Consider the following 26073-nt stretch of genomic DNA (forward strand, 5'->3'; position numbering starts at 1 on the left):
AAAGCTTTAAGCCTTTACAAATCCAGCTGAAATAAATAGAATCTGCTCATATATACTGCTTTTCACTGCTGCAACAAGCTATTACAAGTAGATTAAACACATAGGTAATGTAATTTAGAAAGCTTTTGCACTGGTAAAAAGGTCCTCTGCAACTTCATGATAATTCCTGGGTGGCTTATTATCCTGCCAGGCAAAGCAAGGACTTTTGATTTGTTTGCTGAAGAAAATATTTATTTGACTGTTATGATAATGCCAGGTGAGCAAAGTATACTATAATGATAGCCAGTAAAAAAATACATATTGAAATATAGATTGAGAATTCGGCTAGATTCATGACACTGAACACTCATTTATAGTGTCACGCTGTTATTAAATTTACAGTGTATTCCATTTGGAATTTAATAATCTGGTAACTGTACATAACAAACTTTGTAAGTGATGACAAGTCCTAGCAATTTAAGAAACTGGTTAAAGCTACTGTAGAATTATGCTTAAGAAGAAATCCTAACCACCCCACTGCAATTAATTGCTGCTTCGCTTCTTTTTTGCATTCAATAGGTATTAGAAGGAAAACCCATCTATGTTGATTGCTTTGGCAATTTGGTGCCACTAACGAAGAGTGGGCAACATCATATATTCAGTTTTTTTGCCTTCAAAGAAAATAGACTTCCTCTGTTTGTTAAGGTAATGTTACAATATGGGCTATGGATTGTATTTTTATTTTCTGAGTTCAGAATAAATTTAGCAGACGAAGAACAGTCCCAAAGTACTTTATAATAATGGATTAAATGTTGACTTGGTTAGTCAAACCCACCAGAGTGGCTATATAAAATGTGGTAATATTTTTCTCTAAATATAATGATCTGTGCCTGTGTTCTGCTATATCTAAAGGAGTCCACAGCATTCTCTCAGACACCAAAATGGTAGTTCCTGTTCTTTACCTAATAATCTAAAGAGCCATTGACTTCAATCTTGTTTGGTTTTCTGTATCACAGAATCACAGAATCACAGAATCCCAAGGGTTGGAAGGGACCTCAAAAGATCATCTAGTCCAACCCCCCCCACAAGAGCAGGGTAACCTACAGTACATCACACAGGAACTTGTCCAGGCGGGCCTTGAATATCTCCAGTGTAGGAGACTCCACAACCCCCCCGGGCAACCTGTTCCAGCGCTCTGTCACTCTTACAGTAAAGAAGTTCTTCCTGATGTTAACGTGGAACTTCCTATGCTCCAGTTTACACCCATTGCCCCTTGTCCTATCACTGGATATCACTGTAAAAAGCCTAGCTCCATCATCCTGACACCTACCCTTTACATATTTGTAAACATTGATGAGGTCACCCCTCAGTCTCCTCTTTTGCAAGCTAAAGAGACCCAGCTCCCTCAGCCTCTCCTCATAAGGGAGATGTTCCACTCCCTTAATCATCTTTGTGGCTCTGCGCTGGACTCCTTCAAGCAATTCCCTGTCCTTCTTGAACAGAACTGGACGCAATATTCCAGATGCGGCCTCACCAAGGCTGAGTAGAGGGGGAGGAGAACCTCTCTTGACCTACTAACCACTCCCTTTCTAATGCACCCTAGGATGCCATTTGTCTTCTTGGCCGCAAGAGCACATTGCTGGCTCATGGTCATCCTCCTATCCACCAGGACCCCCAGGATCACAGTTCAGTATATTGCAGGAAAAAATGTCAAATGCAAAAAAGTGTCCGAAAACATTGTAGAAATGGCAGAAATCTATCGAAATGGGATTTTTGTACCCTTTGCTTATAAATATGCATATGGCTGTAAATACAGGTATAACTGTTCTTCAGCCAGTTATCCTCCCTTCAGCAGCAATGCAAAAGTCTTTGGGGGTACAGTAAGAAAAGTGTAGCTCCTTTTCGGAGATTTCAAGTTATGGTTTTACCATATTTTTGAGAACAAAGGAAAAAAAAAGTAATTAATTTTGCTGAATTCCCATCTATAACCTCATTCTATCCCTTTAGGGTATATTACTGAACTGTACCATTTTAGAAACTTTTCTGTGACTAGGGAAGTTTGTTAAACAAAAGTCATGCCAAAAACCCCCCATTCATCAAAAGTGAGCTAGTGCTATAGAGCCCGTGACACAAATGTCACAGTGCATGGGGCTCATTTGCATTTTTCATGAGATCAGCAGGAGCTGTAAGTCACGGAAAAAAGTGCTCTTGCTGTGGTCTGTGCTACCAGCAGAGAGGGCTGTTGCCACCCAACCACCTTTGCCTTTGTGTATTTTTCTCTCTGATGGCTTTTTCCAAAAGAGGTTTGAAACCATGTGTGTCTTTGCATCTAGTATTTTTAGTCTGATAAAGTTAATGCACGTGTATCTAATTGTATAATTTTATTAGCTCAGAAAATGAAGAATGGGGTAATGGTTTCAGTTATATTGCTCCCATGATAGCACATGTAATCCTCCTGACATTATGTACAAAAGCTAAAAGTACATCTCCAGTACCCTAAGTTCCAAGTGCTTATACTTGTTTCTACTAACAACTATGAAAAAGATTTTAAAGTATGCCGTGATATGGTATCTTTTGTGGATAATACCTATAAATATATTCCAGCAAATTTCTTCATTCTAAGAATAGGCTTTATCAATACATTGGAGAAAAAGTTTTGCAAGAAAAGAAATCTTATGGGGGGGGTGAGGGGTGTCACAGAAAACACATTATTTTTCCCTACATGGACTTTTTCTCCCATACCTAGCCTCTTTCTGCTAAATAATTTTTAGTGGCATAAGGGAATTCTATTGCAAAATAGCAAAATGACAGATGAAATGTCTATGCTCTACCAGGTGCGAGACACCACACAAGAACCCTGTGGACGATTATCATTCATGAAGGAGCCAAAATCAACAAGAGGCCTCGTTCATCAAGCCATATGCAATTTAAACATCACTTTACCCATTTACACAAAGGTACTGTGGAATTATACTGCTCCGTAGTCATCAGCATTAAAATATAAGCAAGAAATGAGTAGGAGGGCAAAATATTATTAAGTCTTCGTAGTCAGGGATTTTAAAGAAGCATGAATACCACCCAAGGCCTTTCAATTTTTTGGTTTTGGTACTCTTAGCCAGTGTTCAAAGATGTTATTGAATGTTTTCTGATGACTCAGAAGCGAATGACCAAAGGGAGCCAAATTCCAATTTGCACTGCGTATCTCCCATGGTTTCATTGGTGTTAGCACTAGATCTGTGCTAATCTTATTTCATCTGGAAATTTTACCCAAATTCTGTTTAGGGTAAAATTCTATTTAATCCCAGACAGACCTGGGACTCAACAAGTACCTTCTAGGTTCCTGTTTTGTTTTACCAGACTTCCCACACTAACCATGTCTTGTGACACCTCTCTGGAGATGAAACTACCCTTCATACTTATGAAGTGTAAGGGTAATGTCTGTAGGTCATACGATGTTCTTCAGGTATGAAGTACAGAAGGACTGAAATTATTTGTCATTTTTTTCATTTGTCAATTAGAAATAATTGGCCTTTGCAATAGTGTTTTTAGCTAACTGCCTTGTGTATCTGTGGTGATAGAAATAAAACGTAGCAGACTTGAACTCTAGAATTTGGAAAGTTTATAGGACAGTCGAAAGTATTTTCTTAGAATAGATTTTAATATTACATTGACTTTTGACACTGACTTTTCTTCCTACTTGTGATCAAATCTTTCAAGAATCTACAAGCATATCACATGGTGTAAATGGTCTGTCTTTCTTCAGAATATTGTTATAATAGTTATTAATGTGCTTGGGGAAGAAAATGGTCCAAAGTCAAGGGAAGAAAATAGAGAGGAATAATCTATTGTGAGTTAGTATTTATAAATAACAAGATTGAGAGCAGCTGAGTTTTCCTACATCATGGGAGGGTGCTTGATTGCTATTTAAGCTAGATCAGACATGAAGAAGTGCTTGTTTTCCTAGAAAAAGTCAGTTTATTGCTATTTTGTGCTAACACAGATTTTTTTTTTTTTTTTTTTTTTGCTGTCCTTGTCAGATTAGCTGCATGCCTTTTAGGAATGTATTAGGCTGTTTGCCCAAAATCTTGCCTGCTGCTATTCATTTTTTCTTGGCATTTTTAGCATATAATATGATCCTTATTATAGTATTTTTATATAATTTTGAAATAACACAACATATTTTAACTTTAAATGGCTAATATTCTGAACAATGATAAGTATTTATTTGTGCTAATTTATGGATGCAGAAGCACGTATATTTAGTAAGTTGGGTATGAAGGATCACTAGAAGTCTAACACCCAGAAACAACCTTTCTGTTGTTAATTTGCTCAATTCTGTAGCCTTTGTGTTTTAAACTGTTAGTTTAGTTTTACTGCTTTTTGATGTAAGAAATCAACTGCGGAAACATACTGCATTTCCTTCTTTTCTCTTAAATGTTGTCAGAAGTTATATTTTCCTACTCTCTTCTTCTAGAACGTTTTCATTTTGTCTGCTCTGCTTTCCCCTTCTCTTTTTGCATGGCATTTTGGAACTGAAAGGAATCAGAATCAGACCAAGAACAAGAAGAAGAGGTAACGTTGCTGTAATAGTATGTCATTACATATGCATACTACTAAAATACAACTAACACAGAGCCTGGAAGATAAAATCCCTAGTGAAACAAGCATATCAATCGTCAGCTCGGTGCTACAAAAACAGTGAGGAGGAGTACATTCAAAAGTGCAAAATTTGGAATTTACAGGGTTTAACTTTCCCTGCATTAAAATTGAAGTTTTACTGCATCAGATGCACTGATTTTGGAGGTCTATAATAGTTAATTTGGCTTTCAAAACAGTTCTGTAACAATTTAGAAATCATTTTGCTCAAGAAGAAGCCATACAGTATGTCTCTTTAAGCTTTGTTTCCTGCAGCACAGAAAAGGGGAAATGGGATTGTTTCTTCTGATTCCAAGAACCATTCCACATCCTAAAAATAGTGCAGGGCTGCTACTAGACTTGTCTAAAGTATTCCAATAGATTGTTGGCATAGTATACTTTTTGTTAATACCCTTCAGCATAGTTTTAATATGCTTCCTCTAGCGAGTGGTAGGTAAGGAGAACAGCATTAGAGGAACAGACCTACATATAACAAGTATCTCCACTGACATCTTTGCCATTGCTATGGGGAGTCTGTGACCAGATTGTGATGCATTATCTGCATACCTGAAAGGGCAGCAGTTCGCCAGTCTTGTCCATTTATAGCATCCCATGGACTGTGTCTTACAGATTTTTGAGTCTAGTACAGAAAGAGTTATGAGTTTATTCCAAGTAAAAGGTGGAGAGTTTTCACAAACTCTGCACCTTTAGCATAAACTGAATTGCATCTGGAGACACATGGCCAACTCCCCTCTCCATTCCCAAGCCTGTCCTGGCAGTTACAGATGTTTCTTGAGGTCTGATCCCTGTGTGAATGAGTAACATTAGAAAAACATCCCCACATTTTGAAGATGTCATGCTGCTGGAAATGATGAGAGTGCCAGCCCTGGCACATTTTTTTCTATGAACTGCAAAAGAGCTCAGAAATTTTGTGGCATGGATTGGAGTTTTAAGCTAATTCCCATTGTATTCATTCAGAAGGTAGCATTTCTTACCAGGTTATCATTTGATTTCATACCAAAAGCACAAAACTAAGTCTTCAGAATGCTGTTTCTGCATCCCCAGGGAAGTCTCCAAAAGTTGTTAACAAATCAATGCTCCTTAAAGCAGCATAAAGGATACTGGAAAATCATTTTTCCAGACATCGATGCCTTCTTACGTTTTAATCTGAGAAACTAAAGCAGAAACCCGCAAGATTATTGATGGGTAAAACCACCTTCCATTTTTTTTTTTATTTACTTTATTCATTTTTATGTTAATAATATTAATTAGTATGCTGACATAATTCCAGATTGATTTGGAGAAACTTAAAGTAAAGGGAATTAAAGTATCCTAAGGATCCTAGGTTACCATCTAGGGTGTTCTGTACTTTAGAGGAATTACAAGGTAACTTTAAAGATTTGCTTCTTGAATTTTTAGTCTGATACTCTTTTTTGGTTTTTTTTTTTTAACAAGTGCTGTGTTTTCTTTTGAGTAACAGTAAAATTGTATGGCTTTTTCAATCTATACCTAGATGCACTCAGAAAAATCCAAAATATGGTCTGAGAGCCATCACTGCTTCCGTTTGCAGGTATCATTAACTGTTAGTGGCACCGAGTCTGAGTTCCTGCTGTAGGCAGTAGCAAGGCTGCAGTAATTTCTACACCCGTTTTTTGGTTTTTTTTTCATTATCACAAAGTGCAGAGGTGAAAATGCAAAACATGATCTCAAAATGAACATGTACAGTGAAATTATGCATAAAGCATACTAGGTGCCTTCCAGATGGGACATCTGCCTTCACATGACCATATTTGACTCTTTTGCTTTAGACAGGAAAAGTTAATGCAAAGCAACAACATACCCAGTAATTCAAAGTTCTGCATCCTTTCTACTGCTTTTTGCATTTAAAGAGAATATATTGCAGCATTCTGCATCTGCTATTTACTGTAACTATAGCAAAGTAACCATTTTTCTGTTAATACAAATACTAAATAAATTAAGCCATGCTTTTACCATTATTTTTAATCCGTTTTTGGTTCCATTTAAGTAAGTCAACGAATCTGTGAGCCTCCGTACATCTAGTGGATTTGACTCAAGCTCTATTACTTCACTAGTGACTTCATATCTATCACTTATATTTGAACTTTTAAATTTCTCCCTTTATGCTCTTCCAGGTTGATATGACTTCAGAAAAAAGTAAGATTTTATCTTTTTTAAAAAATGTTATAATACAGTTTGTATGAAAGATGGTTAAGGATAAAGATAAGCATGAAAGAGAGCTAAGCATTAACTGCTGTTGCTAATAACATCAATACTTTTAAAATGTAATAGAGAACAATGTAATACCAAAGTATCTATGCAATTAAATACATTTTAATGTATAAATTAACAAGTAATACAGTTTAAAACAGTTCATCTAAGCATTTACTTTCCTTTGACATCCCTAGTGATCCTGGTATTGCTCTTTTGCTTGTATGACTGCTCATTCCCTCCATTTTTTTGTTTTGCCCATTTGTTGACACATATTGTTGCTTCACATTTGAGATAAATTACAGTATCACTTTTAAATGTAATTAATATTCTACTAAATTTCATAAACTCATGAAATACAACCATGGAAAAAAGTGGTACTGTCCAAAGTAATCCGTCTGTTTAACCCTTCCCCCTCCCTTTACTGTGGTGAAATATGACTGGAAATGTTGACTGTTAGGTTTGGTACAGCATATATGCCTTTCACAAATACAGAATTGGGCCATAATTATTATTGGAAACTGAGGGTGAGTGGTGCACGAGGCCAGAGATCTCCTTTAATGAAGATACACATCAATATAAATTTGGTCTGAAGAGCACCTCTATGAAGAACTGTTTTCAAAAGCAGTGATTTCTTAAATCTGATTAGGAAAAGACTGATTCCTTCTTGTTATTAGTTTAAAATGCAATGTCTTACCTGTTTTTCTACATTGTCTTTTGAGGGTTATTTATTCGCAGTGTACTGATGTTTAAATTGGAAGGACCATAGTGCCATGATCCTGAAGATCAAATGGACGATCATTCCCTTTTGTTATAATTAACGAACAATTTTTACATTGAGAGACAGTTTCGCTGCACTCACCTTCCATGGCAGAATGAACAGCTTTGTTATACAAGCTAGAATATTTCACACTATGTTTCAGTGCAGGTGTGACAGAGGCCAACCACATCATACCAAGTGAGCATTCTTGCTGCCAGCCACACATAATTCAGATAGTACTTGCCTTTTATTTCCCTCTGAAGCTTCTTTGCTTGACTCTGTGGTGAGTGTGATTGTCATCCATGTGACATCTATGAAAATATGTATTACTAAAGTTGCAAAGCCCCACCGATTCAGTTGTAATTAATAGACAGCATAAATATTTAACACAAGAGTGTAGCAAAATGGATATTATTTACAAAGAAATCCAGATAATTACATATTGCTTAGGTTCTTCATATTTGCATCACTACTTTTGACATTTAGAGTAGGGTGCAGAAATGCTTCAAGTTTTATGTGATGTACTAGAAGTAAAAAAAAATAAAAATTACAATTTCTAAGCATTGCATTCTGTTCATAACTCGCTTCAGTCCTCCAGCATTTCGTTCTGTTCAATGAACATTTTCTAGCAGACCTTCCTGAAATTAAATATTCTCATGAGGCAGCTATGGCATAATGGCAGTTACCTACATCCAGCTGACTGTATATTGATTGCACAGACAAATATTTCACCACAGTATATTTTACAATATTTTCTTTAATTTATGTGATTAATTTTAGAAAGATTGTTTTTTAACTGAAGCTACATACCCAGCAGCATTTGCAACACCTTTGTTTTGCATGGAAATAACTTGCCTTACATGAGTTGTACGTATGTGTCTGGTGTGACTGTCTCTGATTTTTGGTTGCCATACATGACATTTTTGAAAACTCTGAAATCACTTTTAAGTTGATTCACAGTTTTTTCTTACAATCTCTCCTTTTCTCCTCTATCTTCTCTTTCCTCAGTCTACTCATTAGTTGTCAATGAGGATGTTCCAAGGAAAGGACCATGCCTCTTAAAACAAAAGACTGTTTGTTTCATTGTTTAGGTGTGAAATCCCCTTAGATGAAATGCCGGTTTGCAGCTGATTCAGATCTCTACGTATTTGATAATAATTTAGATTATTGCAGAATTATTTTTAACTTTTTGTCATTAAGAAAAAAATAATTAAGGCAATGTTATTCTGACAGTTTGCTAACACTGGCTTTCTCTTAGAGGAAATTGACTTTCAATCAGTTCTAATGCTTTCTCCCTATTTTCATGCCTGTTCTTTTTTTTGTTTGAGCATTGATCTGTAGCATCTGAACAATCTTGAGATGCCTATCTTTGTGTAACTTCACTGTGTTTCTTCTGTTTTTAATTTTAAATTTTGCTGTTGCTGTTGTTTTGGGTTTTTTAGTGGTGTCCTGATTAGTTTTGTTACAGCTTTGGTAATGTATGTGTGGTTGTGCTATATTGATAAAGTTAAGCAAGTTATTTCCTGCCATTTTCCCTTTCAGTTTTGTTTTGTTTTGTTTTGTTTTTTGTTTGGTTCCTCCCCTCCCCCCCCCCCCCCCCATTAGCTTTGCTTTGCTCTTGTACCCTCAGATCTTGTGGATCCACCATTCCTGGCCCATTTTGTTGACCTTCCTACCACTGCAGCCAAAGACTCTCATTTTCAGTCAATTCTGATTACATATTCCAATCTCTATTTTTGATTTCCATTTTACTTTCAATGTTTTTCATTCGCATCAAAGATGACGAGACAGAATCTACAGAAACATCTATCCTGAAAAGCCACCTGGTTAATGAAGTCCCTGTACTAGCAAGTCCAGACCTATTGTCTGAAGTTTCTGAGATGAAACAAGATTTAATCAAAATGACTGCCATCTTGACTACTGACCCTTCTGATAAATCAGGCTCCATTAAAGTGAAAGATCTTGGAAAAGCCAGTGAGGAAGAGCCAGGAGAGCCTTTTGAAATAGTTGAAAGAGTGAAAGAAGACTTAGAAAAAGTAAATAAAATTCTGAGAGGTGGATCCTATACCTATACCAGAGAAGAACATGTTTTGCAGAAGTCCCTTTCCAAACAAGAACTTTCAGAAGAAGAATGGGTCATTGTCAGTGATGAAGAAATTGAAGAGGCCAGAAGAAATGCTCCTTCGGAAGTCACCGGACCTACATGTGTAGAAGTCAGGCTAGATGAAGGGACAACAAAAATGGAGAAGGCAGATGTGACAGGGCTGGTAGATTACCTTACAGAGGACTTAAAAGCGTACGTTTCTCTTCATGAGGTACAGCCACCAGCCTTACAAGAAGCCATAGTAGAAAAGAGATTTGAAGCTGTAGAAATAAACAGGGATTCTGAAAAAGAAGGACAAGAATCTCCAACAGCCAGACCACGAGGTCTGCAGGAGCAACACAAGCCGGCCTTAGAAATTAAAAAGCCCCTTAGGACAAAATTAAGAGACAAGCCAAAGCAAAAGGAAGGTAAGATGCGCAGCAGCGAAGATCAGCCAGGGCTAATGAAGCTCACTTCGGATGTGTCACAAGGCGGTGAGGAACCTGGCCTAATGCCAACAGCTGCTCTGGAGGCTAAAGCTGTATCCCCTGTTATAGAGGAAACTCCTATTGGCTCTATCAAAGATAAAGTTAAAGCTCTTCAGAAACGAGTGGAAGATGAGCAAAAAGTGCGGTCAAAACTGCCTGTCAGAATTCAAACCAAAGAAGGCACTGCTGAGAAGGCTTCCAAAAGACCGGTACAAGTCAAAAAGCCAGCAGTGCACAAAGCACAGCCACTTGTTTCCCCTTCTTCTAAGACAGAAAGACTTGAAGAGACCATGTCAGTTCGTGAACTGATGAGAGCCTTCCAGTCCGGTCAAGACCCATCCAAGAATCTATCTGGACTGTTTGAACACAGATCTGTCAAACAGAAGCAACAGTTCCCCGAGAAGGAAACAACACGGAAAAAACCAACAGTTTCACAAAGCGAAACAAGGCGAGTAACGAGCCACAAGACAGACAAACAGAAGGACAAACAAAGTGCAGCATTAAAAACAGAGAAAGAGCTGCAATCCAGAAAAGGAAGAATGCAACTATCTACTGTTGAAACTACAAAGAAAGCTGTAGGTAAAGACCAGGTAAAAGAGCAGGGCAGCAAAAAACCAAGTGAACCTCTCCCTCCGGTGTCTGATGATGAAAGTGCCAAAGATACAGTGGTTGGAAAGGGCAGGCCTTCTGATGACCAGGGAGATACTGACTTCCAGATCAGCCCTGACAGGAAAACCTCAACAGACTTTTCTGATGTCATTAAAGAAGAACTGGAGGACAATGACAAATATCAACAGTTTCGGCACCTTTCAGTCACAGAAGAGGGAGAACTTAACTTGGAGCAAGTACTGACCAGCCCCTTCAGTGTTGCTTTTCCCACAGAGTATGGGAAAGATGGGTTCCTGCCCACTCTTTCTCTGCAGAGCTCTGCTTTTGATGGGAGCTCTGAAAGCCTGAAACATGAAGGTGTGGCTGATTCTCCAGGTAGCCTGCTGGACGGAACTCCTCAGATCAGCTCTGAGGAAAGTTATAAGCATGAGGGTCTGGCAGAAACTCCAGAAACAAGCCCTGAAAGCCTTTCGTTCTCACCAAAGAAAACAGGTGGCCCAATTGAAGAAGCTAAAGGAGCAGCTAGAGCCCCCACAACAGCAGAAACATGTTCTCAGAAGGAACTTTCTCCAAAGGAAGATGAAAAAGGTATTACTGAAAAGCAGCTAGATGCTGTTACTGAGTCTCATTCTGACTGTGTATCGGAAGAGCTTGTACCTACAGCCTCTGAAGAAGAGGCTGATAAGCTTGCAGAAAGTAGCTCAGCTTCCATTATGAAAGATATTAGCAGGGATACAGAATCTGAAGCCACTGCACATTTAACTAAGTCTTCCGAAACACATGACACTGCTTTAGCAAAAGACAAAGATATAACTTGTGAATGCCGTGTTGCAGTTAGAAGTCCCCAGAAATTGGAACTTTCACTTCCTAGCCATGATAGTGAAAACTTTAGCCCAGTTGCAGATGACTCTTTGGCTATAAGTCATAAGGACTCCTTGGAGGCAAGCCCAGTGCTAGAAGATAACTCGTCACACAAAACGCCCGATTCTTTGGAGCCCAGTCCTACGAAAGAGTCTCCCTGCCATGATTCTCTTGAAAGTAGCCCTGTAGAACAAACAGTGAAGACTGGCATTCTGGAGCAGGGTCCTCTGCCGTCCCTTCTTAGCAAAGGAGAAACCTGCCCAGAGTTGGCATCAGTGCGTTCCAGGATTCTCCGTGACCCCGAGGGGAGTGCTGATGATGACAGTCTAGAGCAAACGTCCCTCATGGAGAGCTCAGGGAAAAGTCCACTTTCACCTGAGACTCCTAGTTCTGAAGAAATTAGCTACGAAATCACACCTAAACCAGCAGACTCACAGGCGCTGTCCAACGTACGAAAATCAGCCATGATCCCTGAAGTCAGTGAAGAGCCGGAGCATGATTTGGAAAGCCAGCCAAAGAAGAGATTCACCCCTGAAGAGGAGATGTTTAAAATGGTGACCAAAATCAGAATGTTTGATGAGTTGGAACAAGAAGCGAAACAGAAGAGAGACTGCAAGAAGGATTGTAAGCAAGATGAATCTGCTGCTGTTGCCAATGCAGAAGTTGCATGTAGAGCTGAAGAACCACACTTAATGGCTGTGGAAGACAGAGATATACCTACGGTGGTGATGCTGACAGCTGAATCTAGAAAAACCTCTTCCTCTTCAGAAAGTGAGCCAGAATTGACTCGGCTGAAAAGAGAGGCTGTCTCAGGCCTCTTAATGGAACCTGTGATTCGAGTGCAGCCACCCTCACCCTCACCATTACCATCCAGTATTGACTCCTACTCTAGCCCTGACGAAGCAGGTTTTCAACCTATTGATTCAGAAAGGTGCTCTGTCAGCATAGGTGTGGTTAAAGTGGAAGGGGATAAGCTGATAGAAGATGACAAAGAAGAACCACTTATCCCCAGGGGAAGCTGTACGACTTCTGCTTGTCATTCTGACGATTGTGCAGAACCTGACGAATCAAAATGTGGCTGTACAAATGACAGGGAGATTGTTAGCCCTAATGCCCCAGCCATACAATCTGGGGGTACTCTGTGTCATTCCATTGATGCCAGTTCTCAAAAAGAAGTTCATGTTGAGTCGTTGCTAACACTCAAGCGATGTGATACTACCAAAAAAGATGTTGATGCCACCTCATCGTTAACATGCACAGATCTCATTGCAATGGGAGCTGTGCTGGAGAATGTAGATGGTAGTTCTTGTGGACACAGTACCGCCAAGTACTCTGTACCACAACATGCCAAACAGGCTGAAAGTGATACCACTGACCGTTCCACTTCGGGAAGTGGTTTGGGAAAAGCAGATACAGATTTTGAAACATGTCCAGGGGAGATTCATGCTGAGGAACCCCTACCAGAGTATTCATCCCTCACTGCTGAAACAGTGGAACTGGAAAGCTGTATAGCAGATGCTGCTGAAAGTAGTATAGTAAGCCCTTATGAGAACATGTCTTCCGAACTTTTCTTTACTGGCCTTGAAAATAAGGTAGGATCTGGTAGAAATCTGCTGCCTAGGGAAAACTGTTCTACTGAGGAAGGGAAAAATCAGACTGGTGAAGCTTTACTTAGCAGAGACAGAGGTAGCAAGTATTGCTTTTCAGAGGAAGTATATATGGAAATAGAGCCCAAAACAGAGGATGCGTTTCAGAAAACGTCACAGGGGTTTTCGGCATCAGATTCCACAAAATTAGCAGAATCTGCTCCTAAGGATATCAGAGATGAAACAGAGAAATCAGTCGGTCGAGTTGTCATCACTAAAACTGATGTGGATTCTGACATGTGGAGTGAAATACGTGAAGACGATGAAGCCTTTGAAGCTCGGGTGAAAGAAGAGGAACAGAAAATATTTGGGTTGATGGTAGACAGGCGATCACAAGGCACAACACCTGACACCACGCCAGCCAGAACACCCACCGAAGAAGGGACACCGCTTAGCGAACAGAATCCATTTCTTTTTCAGGAAGGAAAGTTGTTTGAAATGACCAGAAGTGGGGCCATTGACATGACCAAAAGGAACTATCCAGATGAAAGCTTTCACTTCTTCCAAATAGGGCAGCAGCCTCAGGAAGAAGTTCCTTTATCTGAAGAAGTGAAAGAAGCAGCAGAGATAGAATCTTATAAGATGAAGAGCTCACCAGATCCATTTTCACCTTTAGAATTGGAGGGCTTGGATATACAAGAAAAGGATACCTTGAAATATTCACCACCGGCACCTGAGTGTAACGATATATTGGAAGAAACGATGGATGAAGGTGTCGGCACAGGCACCGCAAAAGCAGATCTGAAATCCAGAATTCCAATTAAAATGGGTATTTCGGCTTCTTCAAAATCACCAAAGAAAGAAACCGCTGCCTCTGAAGCTAAGCCTTTCTCCAGAACAGAGACCGATGTGGTTGAGAGCAGTCAGGTGCCTTCCCCTACCTCTCCTGAGCAGTCCATAGTAGAAAATGAATTAGATTTTTCCAAAGTCACTAGATTAGTTAGTTCTGGGCAGGGTGATGAGTCCCCAGACTCTTCACCAGAGGAACAGAGATCTGTAATTGAAATCCCTACTGCTGTAATGGAAAGAGTGTCTTCTTGTGAAAGCAAATCCAAAATTCCTATAAGAACAGCTGCTGCTGCATTGCAACAGTTGGAAAATGAGAGCCTTCTTGCAGACGACTTCCTAGATGGTTTGCAGTGTGAAGAAAAGGATGACCCAGCAAAACCAAAGTCTCATATCCTGGTCAAAGCAGCTTTCCAAAAAACTGAACAGCAGCACATGTACACAGATGCATCTGTCCACAAGCTGGAGTCACCCAAAGCTCTGGACGTGACTGGCAAACCACCCATAAAACAAGATAACCGCAGTAAATCTGAATCCAATGCGAGTATTCCCATGGACCCAAAGACTAAACATTCAATAAAAGCTAGGAGTTATGCTGAGGCAGAAGCAGAGACCAGAGAGAGGGAGAGAGAGATCAACCTTGAGCTAGACTCAGATGAAGCAACAACAGCAAGACCGAAAATATTTTTGTCACGGTTGCCAGTTAAAAGCAGAAGCACTACAGCCACAGAAGAAAGTAGCGAACATTTTTTTGACCTGTACAAAAACTCCATAGAATTCTTTGAAGAAATTAGCGATGAAGCTTCTAAGTTAGTGGAAAGACTCACACAGTCAGAGAGAGAACAAGAATTAGTTTCAGATGATGAAAGCAGTAGTGCCCTAGAAGTTTCAGTTTTTGAAAATGTGCCATCCAATGAGACCCAGCAGTCAGTTCCAGAAGACATCTTTGACACCAGACCCATTTGGGATGAGTCCATAGAGACTCAGATTGAACGTATCCCTGATGAAAATGTCCATGACCATGCTGAAGGTATTTGCCGACGACTGGGATTCCCTGTGCGACGCATGTCATGAATTAAACTTCTTGTTTTTTGTTTTCTTTGGTGTGTGTGGGGATGTGCGTCCATACGTGCGTGTACATGTGTGATGTGTGTAGCATTTTCTTTTAAGCTTTCAGTGGTTAGTTGTGTTGTTAATTTTATTTTCCCAGTGAGCCACATTTGTTTTTTTTTCTGTTGTGCCTGTATTTTTCTTGTCTGTGAAACAAATCTCAAGATTGCAAACCATGAACACTTGTGGGAAGTGTTACCGTAATAATCAAAAACGCTTCTCAATATATGTCTTGCTTTACCATTCCACTGATGGCTCAGGTTGTGCACATTTTGGCTTTTGACTTTCCCTGGCCCTATTCTTAACTGTTAATTTTTACTAATAGTGAAATAACTGGGGATTGACTGAAACAAAGACAGGAAAATTTATTTTCTTTTGAGTTCTTACGCAAAGAAAGGTACAGAAAGTTACACAATTAACTTTTTCATGGTCTTTTTTTGATGATTCATAGCTCAAGAAAAATCTGTGTCACTAGTAAATTTAGTATGAGTTTGCTGTCATTTGCTTTTTCTCTCACTGCTTGTGTACTACTACTGAGTAGCCATAATGGAAATCTAGCAGCTAAAAAGAAACATGCATGTCTTTAATGCAAAGCAGTTTTCTGCATCTGAGATATTGCCATCCAGGTGTGCATTCAGGGAAAATCAAAACTCAAATATTGCCATCCTCTAAGTAGCTTCGGAGATGAGAGGAACGGTCTGAAAGCAATGAAGACAGGTGAACAAATGTCCTATTTTTCCTTGCCTTCATTGTAACTATTGTGCATCATGACCCTCGCTTAAGTTACAAATACAAACCATAATATTAAGTGCTATATGGGCTCTTTGAACAAAGCTTCCTCTACAATGGAAAGAACAGAGTTAGAAGCACCAGTCCAGATTAATTTGTCAACCTTGGTATTTACTAAGGAGGCATGGAAAATCACAGCTTTTACTTAAAGTCCTCAATGTGCTGCTAGAGTGAAGTTTTAGAATAAAATGTATGGCCAAAATGGGCACACCAGTCACTTCAGTCCTTGTTTAAACTTTCTCACGAAAGCCTGATTTTCAAATAGAAAATGTGGATGGTCCTGTTCTTTTTGAAAGATCAAGCTTTTATTGTTTTGTTTTTGTTGGTTTTGCGATTTGTTTTTGGTTTGGTTTTTTTTGTTTTTTTTTTGTAAACCTGGGGATTTACAGTCCTCACCTGAGTTACCTGTTTTAATGGCCTTGCCCCATTTAGCAGTTAGAAAAGCAGCAGTTAGAAAAAAAATTACACTTTCCCTTCTTGGGCTATATCACCTATGGAAATGTTTTTTAAGTTGCAAAAGGCAACTTCTGGTTCTCTTTGACCTTTAGATCAACAGGATGATCAGGAAAGGATGGAGGAAAGACTGGCCCACATTGCTGATCATCTTGGATTCAGCTGGACAGGTAAAATGCATGTCATCCAGAAAGGAGTGCAGCATTCCTCACTGTTTTCATGTTTCTTTCAGATGATTTTCTGATTATCTAAAGGTATTTGATAGAGATATTTCAGTAGCTTACTGTCTTCTGAGTACTAAGATTTCTACGGCCTTTTAGGTAAGAACTTGGATGCGGAGACAAGGCCTCTGCTCTTGCTGTATCTCCATGGGGAAGGGCGAGAGAGCTGGCATACGTTCCTCTCCTTTTCCTTGTGAAATGCAACATGTCTGGCTAGAAGATAAATGAATACAGGAATAAACATTATCTGTGTTCTAGGACTCCTGAGCTGGAAGGCCACTATAGGGATAAATTACATGAGCTTCTTTTCTACAGAACTGTCCTGAAGAAAAATGGATAAAAAGGGTCTTACTTGCAGCAATTGCTTTAACATTGTGGATCAAATAGGTCTGAACCAGTTACAGGACTGGGTAAGAGCAAAAGTAGCACAGAGTGTAATGCAGGTGTCTGTCACTGAAAACTGGCTCAAAATTGTTTACAAAGAAAAGGAGTCAGTCAGAAATCTCACCACCATGTCAAATGGTGCAATCCAACAAAAAAATTGCTGCAAAAACCATTAAATTGGGTCGACAGTGTTTTGTATCTATCCCCAGAGCGGTACCATGCTCCTGGAAAGAAGCGAGGCTGTAGGTGTTAAAGATGAGTTGTGTTACAGTGAAAGAACATTAACTTTCTCCCTGATAATGAAGATTGTGCTCTATACTGTTTTTATAAGCATATATAAGTATACTCACAGTATCACCAATACTTTTTCATTTCTCACTCACCTCTTCCTGCCCTGTCCTGTGTTTCAATCCAGAGAGAAGACTGGGAGAATCTCTCACTCATCCCAGCACGAGATATCTTGAATTCAGTAGGACTTGGACCTGTGCAATGTAGTAGAATAGGAATATGCTGAAAATGTCATAGAAATTAATAGACAGTTCTGAAAACAAAGCTAGAATTAAGGGACGCTCATCAAAGTAGACAATAATGATTTATAGCATTTTAGAGAGGGCAGGGTAATACACTGCATAAATATTCCCATGTTAGATTATGGTAAAGATGGATTATAGTAAAGATGACTGCATCAAATGTTAATTTGGGGGATAAAGTGGCATCTGTTTTTTGTCCAAATGTATGTGACTCCCAAGGATTTGACTCTCAAGTGTAGTTGCTGTATCTGTTGGTTTACAGTTACACCAGTTTACTAGTCAGCCTGGAGATGAGGTTTTCCATGCTTCAAGGTTAGGGTTCCTTCCTCCCTGTTAAAATGTGATACCCTCCAAAATGAAGTCTATGCCTCTGTAGTGATAATGACAGTGGAATAAAATAGGAACCCTTCTTTTTGAAAGCAGCAGAAATCCAGAGACCGGGAATAACAGTAGGATTCTCACAAATTCTCCATGGTTTTGAGTCGTCCGATGACCTTTTTCAGCAGGCAGTGGCAGGAAGCTGCTCCTGGTTTCAGATACAGTAAAGATGCTACAGACTATTAAAACATTTCTCTTTTCTGGACTGCAGTCTGAGGCTGTGCTACATCAGGAAGACATCAGTTATCCTCGGTTTCATATTTTCAGTTTCCCTTATTCACCTGTTGTAGACATTTCTTTAAATGAAACGAGTGCAGGGGAATAGTAGTACTATGTTTTAATATAGCCCTACTACAAAATGCCATTATGAAAAGTGAAAACCTCTGCCTAGATTTTGATGATGCCTTCTAAAATATTGAACACTGCAGAGGATAGAATCTGCTGAACAGGGTGCTCTGCTAGAAATATTTTTATCTGCTTGTGTGCTATTTCTGCAGCTGTGCTATTTGACTGCTCATCACTGCTAAATATGGTCAATGACAGTGTGTGCCTCTCAGAACTAGGAACGATAGGCAGAAAAAATAGAAGCTCACATAGATTTCTAGGTGTAAGCATTTCTCTGTCATGAACTTACTGTTGAACCGTGCCTCTAAATATAACACAAGGTACACAGAAGCAAAGACAATCTGGTTTAAAAGAAGTCTGTAATCTATTTTGCTGACGATGGCTGTAAAATAGATTGAAAGAAGAGAGAAAGAATAAGGTGGTGGATTAAGAGGTGGATTTCTTTTTCAGAACTAGCGAGAGAACTGGATTTCACCGAAGAGCAAATTCACCAGATCCGAATTGAAAATCCAAATTCTCTTCAAGACCAGAGCCATGCACTCCTCAAATACTGGCTCGAAAGGGATGGGAAGCATGCGACAGGTTTGTTTCCTCTTACAGTCCATATAACTGTCTTCTGTTTGCTAGCTGAGGTGACAGATGCTCATTACGATCACAAAAAGAGAATTTGGGTAAAATGTAGGCTGTAGAAAGAATGACCATGGGTTATACTTAAGTTGTTTTTTTTTTTTTTTAAGCTTGTCTGAGCAACATGGCACAACATAGGATTCTCAGAGAAATAGATCAAACTTCTTTATTTGAGGGTGAGGCAGAACACCCTATAACAAAGAAAGAGCTTAAAAACAGAGGCCTCTTTTTCCTTAACCAGAAAATGTTTGGGGAAGCTAAACAAACTGATTACAGGAAGAGATAAAATGAGTGGTAATTTTTATAGGCAGCCCTTTGGTTCATTTTAGATTTTATGTAGTAATGCTTTTAAATGCGTCTGTATTTTACATGTGATATTATGTTGGTCGGTATCCTATATATGTCCTCCCTGTGGAAAACAGAAGGGAGAAAGCTTGTGAAATTCTTAACTTGGCTATATGGTGTCACTCTAATGCCACAGATACGAATCTTACCCAATGTCTTACAAAAATCAACCGCATGGATATTGTTCATCTCATGGAGACCAGCGGCATTGACTCTGGGCAGGTCCACGGCACTGGCACGTATGTGGAAATGGAGCAAACGATAGGATTGGACCACAGCGAAGGTAAAGGTCTCCCTATCCAGGCTGCCTGGATCATCTCACCTGAGTGTTAGCTTCTGTTCTGAAATATTTGACTAGGAGAATCCATTAGCTCTTACAACTGAATGCTAGGATCCCATTTTGCTAGCACAGATAATAGGGATGAACGGAACCATGATGTCACACTACTTGCTATTTCATGGGGTATAAGATCTCCCCATCAGACGATTCTTACAAAGCATATAAAGGAATTTTGTCAGAAACTACAGCAAATCACAGTGCCTGGTTTGTTGATTTTTTTTCTCATATGAGTACTTTAATGAAAGTTACGAAGCTTGCATTATGATTGGACTGTAATTGGAAGAAGGAAAACTTTGGAGAAATCTTTGAATTCAAATATCCAGGATATTGTAATTTTGCTATGATGCTGTTGGATTTCTTCAGTTTCCAAGTCCAGTAAATTTAAGCAATGGTTGCAAACTAAAGAAACACCTTCAGGTGTGGAGGTGATCTCTTTACATCCTAATATTGAAGGACTAGCTTAGTAGAGTATTAAGACAGCTGTGAACATCCCATCTTGAAGAGAGTGCAGGAATAGAAGGTTGCTTGCTATAATTAGCATTCTAATATCACAACCAATTACTTTTAGAATGTATACCTCTGTTTCCAGCCCAAATTCAGTACAATCTTTTCCCACAAGCTCTTCTTCAGAGTTCAGTAGGTTCCTCTTGAATGTGCCTAATAAGGAAAAAGAAAAGCCTAAGCTTGTGACCCATGGAACAGAAATACAGATGTTAATTGTACATTTTTTTAAGAATGAGAGCCCTTGCTTTGAGATTAGGGGTTGGGGTGGGTGTTTATATGCTTTGAAGCATGTAAATGACTGAAGTTTTGCGCCTAGTCCTATGTGAATATCTTTGTCCATACCTGAGTAATTTTTTTCTGTAAGCAGATCAATAAGGTGGTGGAGGTTGTGGGGCTGGGGTATGTGTAACTAAAGCCTATCCTACTGAGCTGGGAAAAAACTGTTATGAATCTTCTTGCATACTTTGAGGGTTTCAAGATTACTGACTCTAGGTAAATTTCTGGGTGATTTGCCTTTTGCCTGTTACTGAAAAGATTCATTATTTGGCAATAGCAGTGGTAACCCAGTGCTCCTTCAACTACTTACAGAGGTTCCCACTCCAGATGTTCAAAAATTTCAGGCAGTGTGTTCCATCCAGGGATTTAAAATGCGCATGGAGAACATGAAGGACTTCCTGTTTTCTAGTAAGACTTGTAATGACATTTGTCATCTGTTTTTCTTGAAGGGTTTTCTGCACTGCAAGAAGAAGTATACAGTTCGAGACATAAGCGAGAAGATGACCACAAAATATCTAAAGACAGTGAGCCAACCGAACACCCTCCTCTTGTCTCTGAGGAAGATGTGTCTGTCAGTTATTCTCCTTTTCAAGACAGCACTCCCAGGAGTGAGGCAGAAGTATCAATGGCTGAGCTCCTGAAACAAGCACATAAGGAACAAGTCAAAGCTGAATTCTCAGGGAAACTCCAAGATGTGCCAGAAAAAACGTCTGCTTCACCACAGGAATATTTGTAAGTGTCAAAAGACCAGAAGGAAACCACAATGGAACAGGTTCTTTCTTTTCTGTGTGATAAGGGGATTTTACAGTTTTCTTTGAAACAGAGGAGCACACTAGAATTCTCCTCCAATTGCATGCACCTGTTTGTTAGTTCCTATTGCAGGTTAAGGATGGCTTTTTCACTCAAGGCAAAAATTTTCCAACTTAATTGTTACTTACAAAACTCAGAACCACATATTAGGAACTAGATTTTTAGAAGTAAATTGCAAATGGCCAAATGAACAGATGCGGGGTTTTATACAGAGAAGTCAAAAGCACTTAAGGGAGCAACACACAATGAAGTCTAGATTTAGAAGACCTGCACAGCAAAGCCTTGAATTCTGATCTGGGGCTGTCAGTGGGGCCAGTTTCATTTGGAAAGGAACTTGAAAAGGCTCATGTTTCTTCCTTCCCACTGTCCTTAGTCACATGCTGATGACTCCATGCAGGGTTCTTTAAGGTACTAGTAGGCTAGCATATTACCAAGGATCCCCTTCCAGAACATGAGGTTCTTGTGAGTGGTTAGCTTTGATGTAGAGATACAGGTCCAAGCGTTCCGAGCGCAGCTGAGTCCAGCAAGTGGTCTTTGGGGGCATTCTTTTGCTTGCAATATGCTTTACACCCAGGAGCAAGTGTGAGAGGTGGAAAGCAGAGTATCAGGTGGAGGACTTACATTGCACTGATAGGGAAAAATACCAATATTTCCTAAGGATTTTCCATGAGGAAATTAATGTTTCTGAGGAATAGGGAATACATTTGAGACACTACTGCACACACTAAATGAGAGTAGTGATATCAGGAATATCGCTCCCCTTCACGTCTAGTGTGAACTAGGAGGAAAATTGGGCTGGAAATTTAAATAACTCGTAAGGAATTATACTACTATTATTCTTACCAAGAGAAACTATATAATAATACATATAATCTGGTGAATGGGACAAAAAAAAAAAAAAACCCCAAAAAAAAACAACCCTGGAGCAATACTGGTTAATGTATACTACAATGAACTTGTTTCATACTTTAGAATGTAGTTGTTTCAAGGGCAGTAGTCAGAGGAGCACAGCAAATCGTCAAAACCCAACTCATATCAGATAAAAAGCCATTTATGTACAAGTTATTCTGTAAGTGTTGTTATTACCGTTGTCTGCTTGTGGGATTGGTTATGGAGAAAGGAATCTGGACTTCTACTATTAAAATGTAACAGTTTCCTCAGTTAATTTTTAGGACGAGCAGGGGGAAGAAGCAAGCATGCTGGTGCTGGTTCAATAGCCTCTCAAAAGTTTCAGAAGGGAAAGATTTAATTTTTGCAGGCTGGCTTTTTTTCCAGGCTGTAATCCCACCATTTTTTAAATAGTTGTCCTTTTAGTCTTTTTAACAATATACATGAAAAGGGAAATGTCCCCTCAGAAGAAGATCCTAGGTGGTGAAGCAGGTATTATTGTCATGACTGGTGCAAATTAGATGTGACTTTCCAAGCCTGTGCCTGAGTTAGGAGGTTACTTGATGAAACTCAGTTGGATTGAGAGTTATCTTAGTATTGGAAGTGGCTGTTAATTACTCATATGCAACAGGAAAATATTGCGTGTACATCTCCTTAAATAGATCTCTTATCTTTCTATATGTTCGGTAGTGATGTGTTATAATTTGTTTAAATAACTTGTGGTATCATTTAAATCGTAGCAATGTTAAACAATGAAAATAACTTTGCAAACAAAGCAAGATTCTCTACCAAATTTCTGTTGGGTAAAGCTCTGGAACTCTAAAGGTCAGTCTCTCCTCACCTGCAGCTCTATAGCTTGAAATTAATGGAGTAGTTACTTCATATCCATCTGTAGCTGTCCAGTCTCTTTCCTTCTGGAAATAATAGGTAATACATAGGTTTTGGAGGACAGGAGCAACAGCAAAACTCATATAAATACTTTATGGAGACAAAGTTTATGGGTGCAGCATTTGGACATCCAGTTGGAGATTTTCTCCGGTGGGAAGACAAAAAGGACTCCTAGCCTGATTTCTCTGGAGTTACTGTCAAGGAGTACTGGTTATTTCTAGACTTACCTAGACAACAGACACATAACAATATGGAATTGACACATAATGGGCTATAATTTATGGCAATTGGTAAGCACTGCATGGTAGTAACTTCCTTCTAACCTATAATTTGCAGCATCACGACTCCGGGAACAGAGTGGTCCACAGCACCAGTAACTGGAAACGCAGCAGGCAAGAAATCCAACCGCTTCGGCACGTTGAAGGAAGAGAGAGAGAAACTGTCCTCGCAGCCCCCTCTGTCTGCTCAGAGAGGTGACTCTCTCATCATCCGAGAGCCTGAGGACACTCAGCTGTACCAGGATGACCTCTCTCCAAGGAAAACTAGTCTAGTGATAGTAGAGTCAACTGATGAACAGACAGAGCAGTTTCGAAAAGGCTATGAAGAGGAATCCTTAGAAAAGGTAAACAGTGAGTTTGCTTTCACAGAATTGACACAAATCAACAAACTTTATGTCTTGCTCATTCCTTAAGATGAGACTATTCTGAATTGTTCTAATTAATCCCCAGCTGCAACTGAGTCTTTTCTCCTTGCCTCTGTGGTTCTAAGTGTTAGCTGTAGTCAGTTGTATAAAGTCAGTTGTTTTCAAAGCTGAAGCAAGCCACATATCCTAAATCCAGACAGGCTGAAATTTCAGTTCTGCTACCTTTATTGTTCTTTTGTCTGTGACAGTTATGTCCGTGCATGTGAAATAGTGTAAGTCACAGTACAGAAACAAACTATGTACAAATGGATGGTGAAAATCAGGTGTAGCAAGTTACAAGGAATAAGGTTAAAAGCTTATGAAGACAGGCACGACTAGCCCAGAGCAGCATGAAGAATGACATGAAAAATACTGCAAAGTTAGCGAGGTGGAAAAGAGGTGGCGGGAGGTACACTGCAGAATACTAAGGATGCACCAGAAGAAAAGAACTTGAGAATGATGTTTAGGTAGTGTGCAGGCAGCAAGGAGAAATGGAGACAGGAGATGGAAGAGAAACAAAAAAACCTATGGGAGGTAGGTTATCAGTTGCATAAGACAAAGGAACCTTATGGCAATATTGTGAGAGGAGAAAATGTAAGAGGCAAGGAAACAAAGCAACTCTGTGGCCTGTAGTAGGGAATGTAAATGACTTGGCACATATAGGTCTAAGAATAAACAGCTCGCTTTGCAGGTTGGAAGCAGAAGAAAAGGAGAAGGCGTAATTGGGCAGGAGATGAGTTTATCAGTGAAGTTGGAGCAGAGGCAACACAGTTCTACTTAAGCTGAAATTGTTTCCTGTTGTGATATGCACCTAGAAACCAGCTCTTCTTTCTTTACCGTTTGTATTGCCAAATGTACCACTTCTAGAATGAAGAGTTTCAGAGCTCTGCCTCTGGGATCGCAGAAAAAGGTTCAATATAAGCTGTGTGTGATAACTCAGACTTTGAAAGATTAGCTATGATGGGACTTGGTAGGATGGCCACTGTAGGAAAAGCTGCCCTCAAAAATAATGGACTTCTTGTTCCCTTCAGTTCTTTTATTAAAGTAAACCATCACTGAAAAGAAACACCTCCCTCCCACACCTTATTTATTTTCCCCTGGGTGCTTTTGTACTATTGACAGTTCACAGATAGTTCTTTTCAGGTTCTCTTTGCCTTCTGGCTTCTTCTTTTAAATAGTTAAATCCTCCCTATGCGGGAGAGAGAACAACTTCAATACTCATTAATAATTTTTCTTGATCTTTCCAGTGCTGGGGCTGTTGTCCTGTAGTTCAGACTGGTTAGTCCTGCTGTCTATTTGTTTCACTCTGTACCTCCCGGTAGGGAGAATTAAAAGGCTTTCATATAATTTTCTGTGTAAGTAATACAGAAACTGTACGTGATACGTATGAATTCCAGAGCTGGTGTTAGTAGTATCTTCCAGTTCCCTGCAGTGCAGTGATGTCACGCTGCAACTTTCAGGCTTGTCCCTGCAATCTTAAGAGCACCAAGAGAGTCCCATAGAATTAGTACCACAAAGATTCATCCTTTTTTTATTTCACTGTGCTAACGAAGAGTTAATGCATAGTTGAGTGGCCAAAGCTTCCCGCCCCAAAGCAAAGACAGTTTTAGATAAAAATGAGTCAGTACTCCTAGAACTGCGTACAACAGAGCACCGCTTCCATGCTTCCAATAGGAAATAGCCAAGGAGTTAGGGAGGCTGGAGACCAGCTCGGATGAGGATGAGATGATCACTACCAGGGTCATTCGTCGCCGGGTGATTATTCAGGTACTGAGTGTTGACTGCACGAGCCAACGGTGACTGGGCCCTGGTGACACCTTTAGGTGTGCTGCTGGGACAACTACTTGGCTGATATTGCATCTGACACTGGAACACTCCCAACTAATGCATGGGCTTTGGATAAGCCATTCTGATACCTTTCCTTGAAGGGAGGATTACAGTAATACTGCTAACCCAATGCTGAATTATGTTAGATTCCTCAGTTCGAGGCAGACAGAGGCTTCTCAGCCCCACACATGACACTGTAGGCTAGCATATATTTGCCCTGCCACTACAGCATTGCTTTTCTTTGCATGCCTTTCTAAGTATTTATTTGCAGAACAACTGTTTTTTCTAATGTTTCTCAGTAGTTTTCTGTTTTCCATTCTTGAACCGATTAACCGATTTTGACAGTGCTTATTTAAACTTACCCACATGAAAGCCTCACTTCATAAAGCTTTGTTCTTTGTCGTACAGGCTGATAGTATGCCTGAAATGCCACCAGAAACAGTCACAGAAGAGCAATACACAGATGAACATGGCCACACGGTGGTAAAGAAGGTATTATCAGTTGTACCCCTTGCTACCTTCTTACTGTCCAAGATCCACAGTCATGGCAAAATTGTAAGAGTAGAGCGTGGAAGGAACAAGAATTTCTCTTTGTGAGAG

The 26073-nt window shown here is 39.6% G+C and overlaps 1 protein-coding gene across 11 annotated transcripts in view; it reads left to right on the forward strand.

The window, feature by feature from the left end:
• ANK2 (ankyrin 2) overlaps positions 1-26073 on the forward strand; it is a 242099-nt gene that overhangs the window by 210323 nt on the left and 5703 nt on the right. For 6 of the 11 annotated variants that reach the window (XM_065686177.1, XM_065686159.1, XM_065686148.1 and 3 more), the window contains 11 exons: positions 559-684; positions 2814-2936; positions 4519-4551; positions 6768-6789; positions 16524-16598; positions 18737-18868; positions 19395-19541; positions 20828-21110; positions 23301-23586; positions 25321-25413; positions 25882-25965. In XM_065686177.1, the coding sequence (XP_065542249.1) occupies positions 559-684; positions 2814-2936; positions 4519-4551; positions 6768-6789; positions 16524-16598; positions 18737-18868; positions 19395-19541; positions 20828-21110; positions 23301-23586; positions 25321-25413; positions 25882-25965 (1404 nt within the window). Of the gene's footprint in view, positions 1-558; positions 685-2813; positions 2937-4518; positions 4552-6767; positions 6790-9382; positions 15107-16523; positions 16599-18736; positions 18869-19394; positions 19542-20827; positions 21111-23300; positions 23587-25320; positions 25414-25881; positions 25966-26073 lie in introns of all 11 variants that reach the window. The other 5 variants (XM_065686190.1, XM_065686218.1, XM_065686168.1 and 2 more) reach the window with 2 other exon arrangements.

Source organism: Lathamus discolor, chromosome 1 (assembly GCF_037157495.1).
Source record: "Lathamus discolor isolate bLatDis1 chromosome 1, bLatDis1.hap1, whole genome shotgun sequence".
Classification (NCBI taxonomy): Eukaryota; Metazoa; Chordata; class Aves; order Psittaciformes; family Psittacidae; genus Lathamus; species Lathamus discolor.